General features: G+C 34.3%; 1 protein-coding gene across 1 annotated transcript in view; it reads right to left on the bottom strand.

The window, feature by feature from the left end:
• Nucleotides 1–3,516: 3,516 nt before the first annotated feature.
• mtt (mangetout) overlaps nucleotides 3,517–12,253 on the bottom strand; it is a 750,264-nt gene continuing 741,527 nt past the window's right edge. The window contains exons 12-14 of the mRNA XM_072543415.1: nucleotides 8,013–8,210; nucleotides 5,257–5,452; nucleotides 3,517–3,933 (exon numbers count right to left, since the gene is read on the bottom strand). Coding sequence (XP_072399516.1) covers nucleotides 3,755–3,933; nucleotides 5,257–5,452; nucleotides 8,013–8,210 — 573 coding nt within the window. The 3' untranslated portion in view covers nucleotides 3,517–3,754. The remainder of the gene's footprint in view (nucleotides 3,934–5,256; nucleotides 5,453–8,012; nucleotides 8,211–12,253) is intronic.

The following is a 12,253-nucleotide window of genomic DNA, read 5'->3' on the forward strand; positions in this document are numbered from 1 at the left end:
TAATGTTTCTTAGTTCGTATCTTTCAATTTAAGACCCAAATAATATTTCGTTCTTTTCACATCGCCAAGTCGATAATAAATTATTTCATTGTTTGTTTATGTCACAGGCGCAAATTCTTTGATATTTCTTTGTTCAAACCGCCTGATATTGCGTCTTCAAATTAATAATTTACGTCTTAATTTCCGTTGTGTTTTGTTTATACCCAAAGTGCTTTGTTATTCCAACTTATGCGATCAATTTTTAAAGATAATTTCATCATAACACTCACATAATCACTCTCGTTGGAGCCGCGAAGAGCGGTTGTCTTCAGCGTTATGTCCAAATTCACGTCGAATTTGTGGAGTATTCTGTTTTTGCCCCTTTTCGTAGAAAATATGTAGCAGTGTGAAATTGATGGTTCAGTTGAATTTTTAAGTGAGGATTGGAAGAATAGTCGTTTCCATCCTCGTTTCGTTTCTCCCTGGTTGTCGCCCCAAGATTTTTGGCAGTATGAAGATGGATTTGTTCGTGTGTTCGTTGCACAGGAGGTGAGGCCCATGTCTGCCCCCAGTTATAGTTTCGGTTATGGTTCCAGAAGTTTTGGTGCAATTTTTTGGTGAATTAAGGTAACTTTTTTTTTTGTGATCAAATTTTAAAGTAAAGACAGACTTTTTTTTAACAATAATTGTTTTCGTTAAAATTTAAAAATAGTAATATTTAATATTGTAAATTTTGGGTTTTGACTTTAGCTGTTATTTTATTTGTTTTCAGTTTTTAAAATTTAATGTTAATATATGACAGCTAGCTTTATTATTTTCGATATTTATTTGTTTTGTTTGTTAATCTCTGTGCGGTAACATTTGTAAGTTTTTGTAGTATCTCCAACTCCTGGAATTTGTAAACAGATTACACATGTAAGTCTTTTTTGTATTTTTGTAGTTTGCGACTATTTGTTGTAAGGTAAGATGGGGCAAGTGCATTATCGGGGCAAGTGCAGAACATTATCATAAAAACCTATCACTTTTGAAATATGGGCTGCCATCTATTATTTGGTATCTTTAATACCCGTGACAACAGTCTTTAACAACAGCGAGCTGCTTTATTACGTTTCACTGATGTTATAGGTACGGTAGTGTCACTTGTGTTTTGCAACTTCTCGAGCAAGGTCACTGATAAAAATTAATCCATTTATATCTACCGAATCTGTGAACATCTTTATATTATTTTTGGTAGGTAAGTATCTTAGGCACAATAGTTTATAATAAACATAATACATTTTTTAAATATTTACTTTTTGACAGTTTTTATTGTTGTACTTCTATTGCCCCACGTTTTTTTAAAGTCGGGGCTAGTGCGGATAAAATTGTGGGGTAAGAGCGGCACATATTACGCACTTGCCCCAAATCTCACTCAGTTTTTCTTTATGCTTTTAGTTCCACCATGGTGAGAAATTACATTCGCAGAAGTAGCAGGGGCAAAGGATATACGAAAGAGAGTTTAAAAATTGCACTGTCGGCAATTAAATCTGGGCAAATGACTTTATACCGAGCTACTAAAGTGTACACAATTCCAAGAAGTACTCTCCATGATCACCTTAAAGGTAGGAGAGGACAAAAAAGTTCCAGCTATGGAAGAACTCAGGACATTCCTCAACAGGAAGAAGAAAAACTAGCAAATGGCCTTCGTACTATGGAAAAATGGGGTTTTGGCCTTTCTAGAAAAGAAGTGTTGCAGGTTGTAGCTGACTTCGTCAAAGAGAATGACATTAAGACACAGTTTAAAGATGGTAAACCAGGAGAAGATTGGTTTCTTAATTTCAAGCGTAGACATAACCTCTCTATTAAAAAACCCCAGAGTGTTGAATTTGCTAGAAAAAAACCCCAGAATTGTTGAATTTGACGAGCTAAGCAAAAGTGATTTGGAAGAGTTTGATGAAAAAAACCCTACTGACAAACTTACATTTACCAAAATACAAATTGGGGATTTTGTATTAGTAAATTTTCCTGGAAAAAAGAAAATGTTCAAATATGTTTGTTTGGTGAAACAACTGATCAATGGTGATGAAGCCGAAGTAACAGGCTTGAAAAGGCTCACAAATAAGTGCCATTTTATTTTAAAACCCAACGATGTCTGCACTATTCTACTGTCGGACATAGAAACAAAACTACCTGTTCCAAAAATATCAATAACTGCTGATTACGAAAAGTATATTTTTGAGACTGCACCTGAAGTGTTTGAAGCATAGCATAAGTATTTTTTCCAATTATTATTATTTTTTGTTACTATTAACAGGATTTATTCATTCTGGTACGTTTAGTTTATGTTTTTATTTTAAATAAATATTTTTAAGTCAAAATATCTGAAATTGTTTTGACTCTCTCCTTCCTAAAAAATATTTCGTAGCATTTTTTTCTTAATATTTTATTAAAGTTAAGCATAAAGAATAAAAATTACATATATGTAGGATTTCTGTACTAGCCCCGTATGGAACACTTATTATTATTAGCAAAAATAATGGCACATTCTGCTCTTACCCCGGATCAGTGGGGCAAGTGCGTAACATGTACTTGCGAAAAAAAAATGTATAGGCAAATTTGGTAGGTAATGTATTTTTGTTATCTAAATAGTTTTAATTGGTCGGTTAATAATCACAATTAAACGACAGAAGTTTAAAAAAATCTTAATTTGAAAGAGGCAATTTTAACAATTAACTATGAATTTTTTGTTTGTGGTGACACAACAATAAATGTTAAATTTTGTTTCTTAACATTTGTTTATTTTTTTAACTAACCCCTTTTTTTGAGTTTAATTTGAAAAAGATATGTTTTGCATTTCTAATAATTATTTCAATAGTTACAACTAGCTGTAATTAGGCACCTCGAAGTGGCGCTCTTTCTAAATTACTAGAGGTGTTTCCGGTTTCTTGTTGTTTTGTTTATCCAATAGATTCATGACCTTTTTTTTTATATTTTTGTAGTTGCCCCAATTTGACCCCATGTCATTTACTTATCTACGACCCCAGCTCTCCTAAAAAACCCTGAGTGCCGTTCGCACAAGTAGCGTTTATTTTGCTTGCCTTATCTTCGCCCCCAGTAATTTCTATCCCCAATATTCTATCCCTATTAGTAATACCCTATGGTAGGCAAAATATTTCGTTACAATCTTATAATAGTGGCGCCATCGGGCGGTGGTGCTATTACTTCTCGGACATCCGTCGGTCGTATGTAAAATAATTATTCTTGTCTTGGTATGATTGCTAGATACCTTTAATAAACGAAGTATTAATTACGTCTAGCTCTGTACTAAAATGTAAGTGTTAAATATTGAAATAAAGCCAATTTTCACACCCAAGGATTTTAACATTAATCGCAATCGCAACCGATTTTTTCTCTAATTGATCTTTTTAAAAAATACTGGCGAATGTTGAGTATATTTGTCATTTCTTTAAATATTAGAGCTAACATTCATACTTGTTACGTGGTTTGATACTTGCCTTGGAGGGAGATTTTATATCTACGTCTTTAAAAAAAAAAGAACTGAAATGAATCGGTGTCTCCAAACGATAATATATAAGTAGAGTAGCTCTCAAGTAAAACATTGATACATTAAGAATATGTCATGTAAAAATGTGTTAGCATAGTTTTATATTTTGTCGAATTCCGATAAAACCAAAAGCTCTACCATCCCCTAACCAAATACCTAAACCTGCACAGCTTTCCGTTTCAAACTGGAAGGTCTACTGTCTGAAGTAGCAACATTGGTGACGGCTGATTGCTATGACGTCAGTTCCTTCAATTTGGCCGCTTCTTGTGAAATGTTTGCAGGACCGTTTCCGATGTTGTAGTTGTTGTTGATTTTGGGGGCTGCGTCCGGCGTGGGCACGAACCGTTTTTCTGTGTTTGGAGACGTTTGAGTACTGGTGTCTTTGGTTTTGGCTTGCTTGTAGAATATGTCTAAAACATGTTTATAGTAGAGTACACGATTTTAAATTTAAACACGTCAATACAAGGAGGAAGATATAAATGGCACTCAGTTTGGATTCAGAACAGGATAGGGTACGAGAAAAGCACGTTTAATGTGCTCATACAAAAGATGTTTGGATGTAAATTAGTAGAGAACTGAGAGAAAAAATTAAACAGTTCAAATATAATGTGTATTATAATTAATTTGTATTACAATAACAGAGCAACTGCTATGATTAAAAACGTGAAAATAGTAAATATAATGGTTAAAAGAGGAGTTCGGAACTAATGCGTGTTATCCCAATTATTACTTAACCTTTATATTAAGCTATCTTAGTAGATATATAAAGAGATATCCCGACCACATCCTTATCATAGTACGAGAGATCCTGACCACATATAAGGAGAGATCCCGATCATATCCTTATCGCAGTGTCTTGCAATTCTCAGAGAGATCCCGGATACATCCTTATCGATGTCAGAGGGTTCTAGGCCAACGTGGTCTGAAACTTTCAGAGGGATCTAGACCAACGTGGTTTGGAATTGTCAGAGGATTCTATGCCAACGTATCATGACGTACGTATTCGTTGGCCCCCATCGTGGTCCAGAATCGGCATACCGATTCCCGCACAGGTGACGTCAAAACGCTACTTCATCGATACTTAGTTACGCCCTCGCCCCACGAAGCCAAATGCAGTATCTTCGTTGCACGTGGCAACGTCAATTGATAAACATAGACCTGCTGTGCTTGCCGATAGACATAGACCTCCAGCAAATGTACAAACGTATGAGGTATGGCATTTATGTGACATTCGACATACGACGTTTTATGCATCGTTTCACGTTTTCTTATGATGTTTTATGTAACATTTGACATTTTATGAGACATTTTATATGACGTTTAACATAAAACGCGACATTCGACGTATGACATTCGACGTATGATTCGACTCAGAATGTGCTCTCTACACGTTGACATTTTGTTTCAAAGTTAACGGATGGATGAGATCTCTCTTTATATATCTACGTATCTTTAAGGAAGTATTATCAGGAGAAAAATATGATCTAGCAATAAACGAAAAAATTTTGAGCAATACAAGATTCGTAGATAGCATAATAGATGAGATGTAATAGAGAGCTGTCAATTTTAAGCGAATAGTTTTCAAAGTATCCAGAAAAATTGTATATCTGGACTTACACTTTTCTTTTTCATGGAAGACATTTCAGGTTCTTTGTTTTATTTGGACCATCATGTATAAGCACTATTTTTATCGATTTAATTGATCTATAACTAATTAAATAATGAATACTTACCATCAACTACAGGTTCAATAGGCGAGACGTGTTTCTGCACGTTCTGTTTTTGATCGCAAGTTGCTGCTGTTACCATCACCGCTGCCATCATACTTCCCGATCCAGTGTTGGTTGAGCTCTTATTAATAGCGCTGTATCTCATCGGCATCATGCTCTGTCGAATATTTCTTTCTGGCCGGATCAGGATTATATACAACTAAAAGACAGAAGCAGTTTTTAACAATTATGTGAAAAACCAATTTATGTTTCGATGTATAGTTTATTTCGATGTATAGCTATTGTATAGCTATAGTAATTAGAAATTTATGTTTATGTACAGGGTGTGGCATTATTGCTAGGAAGTCCATTTACTCGTTTGTCGTAAGAGATACGAACAAAACAATTTATGTAAAAGTTGCAGCATATATAGGACCATACTTTAAAAATATTTTTAAATATACAGGCCACCCATATTGACGGGGCTAGAACAAACTTATCTTTTTTTACCCTAAAACACTAATCATTCGTAAAATTTACGAACGAATATTTTTTTAAGATTTGGCAACCTTGCATGAATTGTAGAAGCGTAGCGAAGCATAGGTATTGAAGTAGCTTCGTTCGGTAATTAGTTTGACGAGTACATTCACAGTGTAGTTGCCTTTCTTTGTGAAGTCGTTAACCGCAAGATCGCAGTTGCTTCGTATTTTTTACGAAAGGTTAGTGTTAACGTAAGTTGTTTTATCTCAGTATTATTAATTTCTTTTCTTATTCACAGACAATTTGATTAAATAATGGCTACAAAATTTGACGATAAAAGACCCTTATCTAATCTATCTATCTAATTAGCCTTCTTCGGTCCATCTTTGGACATAGGCCTCCCCAATCCTTTTCCATTCTCTGCTTTGTTTATATTCCCACGGTCTCCAACTTATAAGAATTTTGTTCCATCGGTGTTCTTTTTGTCTTATATTGTGTCCTGCAAATCTCCATTTCAATTTTGCAACTTTTTGTCTAACATCCCTCACTTTTGTTTTCTCTCTTATCCACTCGTTTCTCTTTTTATCCATTAGTCTTATGTGCAACATTTGTCTTTCCATTGCTCTTTGGGTTTTTATGATTTTGTCCATATTTGCTTTTGTAAATGTCCACGTTTGGGAACCATAAGTAAGAACAGGGAGTACGCATTGGTTGTATCCTTTGGTCTTAAGATGCTGTGGATATCTTTTGTTTTTAAGAATGTAGCTTAGTTTGCCAAATGCCGCCCATTCCACTCTAACTCGTCTTTTTATCTCTGCTGTTTGGTTTTCTTTGTTAAGTTTTATAGTTTGACCTATATAATCCTGAACTTGTTCTATTTAACCTTGTCCGATCCTCATTGTAATGTCTTCATCTGTATTTGTTATGATTTTGGTCTTGCTCTAATTCATATTAAGGCCTATCTTTCCAGCTTCTACGTCCAGTTTTTTCATCATTTTAAATAATTCTTCTTTTTTATTGGTTATCAATGTGATGTCATCAGCGTACCTTAGATGGTTCAAGCGTTTGTGGACAACTCTTGAACCATCAAAAGACCCTTAACTCAATTAGAATTGGAATTGGAGGCCGAAAAAATATTGATGGGTGAATCAAATAATGCTAGCCTACAATCAAATGATGAAACTTCATGTAATTCAGAAAGTGAAGACAGAGCAAAATTGTTTCAGCCCGTCTGAATCGGAGTACGATTTTGAGTATAGCAGTCCTAAAACGAAAAAAAGAAAGCTAATGACCACTCTACTTTGGTTTCTATGCCTAGCACTTCATGAAGAGTTTAATATGAGATTTCTTTTGTGGAAACCGACATTCAATAAGACCACTCATTTTAGCAAATAATAACTCAGCCTCATTAAAACGAAAAAGGTAATAAAGAAGTGTGTGTTAAATAAGTTGAGGAGCGAGAAACCCAAAACATTGTGGACGAATCTGAACCGCATACTTCTAATTTGACTACGAGTCTCAAAGGCAAAAAATGGTCATAGCTGGTCATGTCTGACTCCGTTTATAGAGCAACACTGAGCTGCGAAAGATTTGATTTTCTTTTATGTAATCTTAGGTTCGATAATAAAACCACAAGAACTGAAAGAAAAAATATAGATAGGTTTGCCCCCATCCGGGAAATATGGGAGGAATTTATTTTTAATTATAAAGAGTCCTATCGACCAGGTAGCTATGTAACTATTAAAGAACTTTTATGCTCACATTTTCTTCCTTCACAATATCTCACAATAATCTTAATTTCCTGAATTTGTATAGTTTCATCGTGTATAATTGTGAAACATATCGATTAGTAGCTTAATTATAGTTTGTTTAACTTCCAGCAAACTATAGATTGTCTAATTTGTATTGAGGAAATGCCTGCAATCATTTCCTTGGTTTAAATTATATTTGACAGCTTTCAAAAGTCAAAGGTTTTTGTTCTATGTAGAGGGCCATATACTTATTTAATGGATAGTAGCATTTTAGTGAGATTATAAATATAGCTTCGGGACTAGTTTGGGATGCAGTCTATTATAAATTTTTACCTTATCAACAACTATAGTGTAATGATTTAGTAGCTGTCAATACAACTATATTTTCCTAAACAACTTCAACATTTTATTTTATTATCGTCGATCGAGAAAAATCGGACACAGGGGATTAGAAACATATCGTAATTATAATTATATTCGAATTTGTCCAAAACTGATACGTGATAACAGTAGAAAAATAAGTGTTGTTGATAACATAAAAATATTTACCTTGGGAGAGAACAGACAAGCAACAGTAACGCTAGCTGAGAGACTGATGGTGACTGCCATGCTTGTGATCCTTAAAGCTACATGATTAGCAGTTCCGAAGTAAAGTGGGACGAACGCCAACCATATAACACACGTAGTATACATTGTGAAACCTAAAAATAACAATTTATCGCTTAATTTAAATCTGAGATTATAAACCTAAATATATATTTATGAAACAAACTCAATATTTTATTTTGATCATCATCATCACGTTCTTACAGCTCTTAAAGGGCCTCGACACCCTCAAGCTTTCTACGTCAGTCTGCTCTGCTTGGATTTTCCAGTTAGGAACACCGATCTTCTTAGCATCCTGATCCTGTTACCCCGTCTATTTACTTCAGTTTTTGCCTGCCCCGTCGTCTTAACAGGCTGCGCTGTTATTTTACCCCCAAACTTATGCTTGCACTTTATTCTGCATTTAAATTTTTTTATATCCACACCTTTTCACAGACCGCTCCTAATATTTTGCGTAGTACCTTTTTTTTTTTAAATAGATTGGGAACATTCATCTGTTTTGGTTAGAGATCATGCCTCTAATCCATGTGTGAGAATGTGGACTGTAAGTTTTTGAGACAGACGCTTGTTAGCTAAGTTTGGGGTTAACCAATGTCTCTAGATATATGAACTCTTCGACCACTTTACCAACATTGGCTGCCACCATAAGAGTGTTAGTAAGTTCCCGAGGTGCTAATATAAAAAATGCTTACAAAACAATATTTATTCAGACAAATGGTTAATAATACAAAGTAAGTTTACATTCCTACACATTTTTTTGAAAAAAATAGCAAGATCACGGGTGATCCTAATGGCACTGCAGTAACATATTACACACGTATCACCGGTAATCGTGAACAACTTAATGCTTTTTCGTGAAACATGTCACACAGTCAAATTTTTCGCAAACATTACAAATTGTAGAATCAAGTGTGGATTTCTTTTGAGCTTCTTTACTGCCTTTTGTTGCAACTGTTTCAGTTTAACATTGACTACAACGGTTTCTCTTCTTTCTATTGTTTGTAGTTTCTGTCAACGCCACTTAAGTTGGCGAGGCGCACAAACCCAAAATTGAAGTCCACTTAGGGTGGATTAGGTGGTTGTCATCACTCATCAGTCTCCTCCCAGTAGTCAGGTGCGTAACACAAAAGTGAAGTGCGGTTGTTATTTTTCAGACTTCTTATTATTTTGGATAGTTAAGTGTGATTGTGGCAGCTTCTTTAAATTATGGCGTTAGAAAATAATAGAAAGACTTATTCTGTTATTAATGGACAATCTCGTGAGATCATATATAATGTGTTTAATTATTTAAAAAATTTTAAGCTTGAAGCAGATACCTTGAAAACTGTGAAAGAAACAACAGCTAACAGCCTAGAGCCTAGAGCGCTAGCTACAAGACTGTCTAATTTCGCTATTCACATGCCTTAAATAGCCGTTCCGAATCCTACTTCACCGTCACGTTGTAGAAGTGGATGCGCAGAACTTTTTATTTTTATTTGGCATACGCTGCGTTTTACTTGTACTTGTTAAATTATGATCTGAAAGACAAATTCCAATTAAAAAAAGTAACTTTACTAGCACCATTTTTCATTAATTAAATGTAAGCAAAAACATTTGAGGTTATGTAAAATAAATACTGTAATATTTTGTTTATCCTTGCAAATAATCAAGCAACAAGATTTTAAAACGAATAAACTACATATACTTACTTCATATAATTTCAAATTCACCAAAAAACTGAAATTCCTAAGTTTCTACAACGCCTTAATCTCAACTGTCATTATAAGCTATTTACCACATTATCGCGCCTTAAAAAAAACATAAGCAAGCTATGGGCATAGTATATTGCTTAAGAATTCTTTTAGCAATAAATTGTGCTATAGGTTCCGAGTGTGATACAGTAAAATTATTTGAGCGTACTCACAGTGCCGACCGTTATAATAATTCTGAAAATTAAATATGCACAATTAACACCGGTGATCCTAATGGCAAAATTGTAACCTGTTAGTTACGATCCCTGTTAGATTAGATCTACGTCAACATTTCCAGCTCTTGTGTTAATGTTGGTCAGCATGAATTTTGGTTTTTAATTTGATTTATATGTAATCCATTCGTCCTGCTGATGCTACTAGCTCGGTTAGGATTTTATAGTTCTCCCGTGGTGTTTGTTCTAATGTCCGTGTCGTCAGCATATGTTAGAATTTGGACTGATTTATTAAATATAGTTCTCCTGCTAGCCAAATTTGCGTGACTTTTTAAGGCTGTGTTAAAAAGCTGGAAGGCTATGTTAAAATTGTAGTCATCAAAATCTCTAATTACTATTTAAATGGTAATAAGCCACATCTTCTTCTTCTTAAAGTGCCCTCTCCTCAATGGAGGTTGGCTACTACAATTTTAAAATCTTCTCTATCTTCAGCTGTTCTTATTAGCTGTTCAAAATTTAGCCCTGTCCATTGTCGGATGTTTCTGAGCCACGATAGTCTTTTCCTTCCTAGGCCTCTCTTTCCCTCGATTTTTCCTTTCACTATAAGTTGGGCATATTGGTACTTATTATTTCTCAGTATGTGGCCTAGGTATGATGTTTTTCCAACTTTTACTGTGTTAAAAAGTTCTCTTTCCTTGCCTATTCTATGCAGCACTTCTTCGTTTGAGGTATGCTATGTCCATGAAATTTTGAGTATTCTCCGGTAGATCCACATTTCAAAGGCCTCCAATTTATTTACGGTTGATGTGTTAAGGGTCCATGTTTCAACTGCATATAGAAGAGTCGACCAGACGTAGCATTTTGATAAACGTAGTCGAATTTCGAGTTTTATTCGAGAATCACAAAGCAGTTTTTTTATTTTTTCGAAAGATTTTCTGGCTTGTTCTATTCTCGATTTTATTTCTAGATCAGGATTTAGGCTGCTATCGATCCAACATCCAGGTACTTAAATCTATTGACCTGTTCTAAAATGTGCCCATTTATTGTGCAAGGTTGAGGTACGTTCTGGTTTTTTCGGATTGACATCACTTTGGTTTTTTTAATGTTTATTTTCATACCAAATTGCTCACAGGTCGAGTTGGTCTTGTCGATGAGTCGTTGTAGACCTACGTCGGAATCCGCAATTAACACTGTATCATCGGCGTATCTGATACTGTTGATATTTACGCCATTCACCTTGACTCCATCCTTGGAATCCTCCAATGCTTCTTTAAATAGAAACTCGGAGTAAAGATTAAACAGCAGAGGCGACAGAACACATCCTTGTCTAACTCCCCTCCTAATTTCTACTTCTGCGGATGTGAAACCTTCGATCCTAACTCTGGCGTTTTGGTTCCAGTACAAGTTTTTAAGAATTTGATGTCTTTTCCATCTAAACCGACTTCTTGCAAACGTTCTAATAGTAGGTCGTGTCTTACTCTATCAAATGCTTTTTCGAAGTCTATAAATATAGCACAAACAAATAAGCCACAAACAAAGGTTAAAGTACGTTTATTGACGTTTCAATTTCAACTTCGGAAATCGTTCTCAAAATACAAACATTATTAAATTGATCAATTTACTAATGATTGATAAATTATTTTACTTAAAAACGGCAAGAGATAGGTATAGGGAATGCTAATATACGTCGATAGTGAAAAACATTTTTTTCTAAAATAATAAATCACATATAGCGTGTTCCATTTGAAAAAGGAATTAGGCAAAAATTAAGGATGTCGGTTTTATGCCAATTTTAACAGCACCCTGTATAATTAAATTACATTAGAGGATATTGAACTTTATATAAATGGTAGAAAAGTGTAATTTTTATATAAAAACCATTATTATAACTTAAAATCCATTCACAACAGGTATAGGGAAGTATTAACAATAAATGTTCAAAATTACGTGAATATTTCTAAAATAAAAAAATACACATCGTGTCCCATTAAAAAAAACCAAGTTATAAGCTACTTCCGATATAACCGGAAGTAGCAAATAGATGAAAATATTTTCATTAAATAGGTCACTCTTCAAAACCCCTTCATTCCAATTTTCATGATTCAGTTACCTTTATTTCTCGAGATATTTCTAATTGGCCGTTTATCTGCTGCACCCTGTATATTAATGTATTTAAATATGTTCCTCTATTACTAAAATAATTTTAAAACACCTGTTCAATTTCCTATAAAACTGATATCTTTGTAATTTTTGACATTGCTCTAAACTTTAACAATTTTCT

The sequence above is a fragment of the Diabrotica undecimpunctata genome, chromosome 9 (assembly GCF_040954645.1).
Source record: "Diabrotica undecimpunctata isolate CICGRU chromosome 9, icDiaUnde3, whole genome shotgun sequence".
Lineage (NCBI taxonomy): Eukaryota > Metazoa > Arthropoda > Insecta > Coleoptera > Chrysomelidae > Diabrotica > Diabrotica undecimpunctata.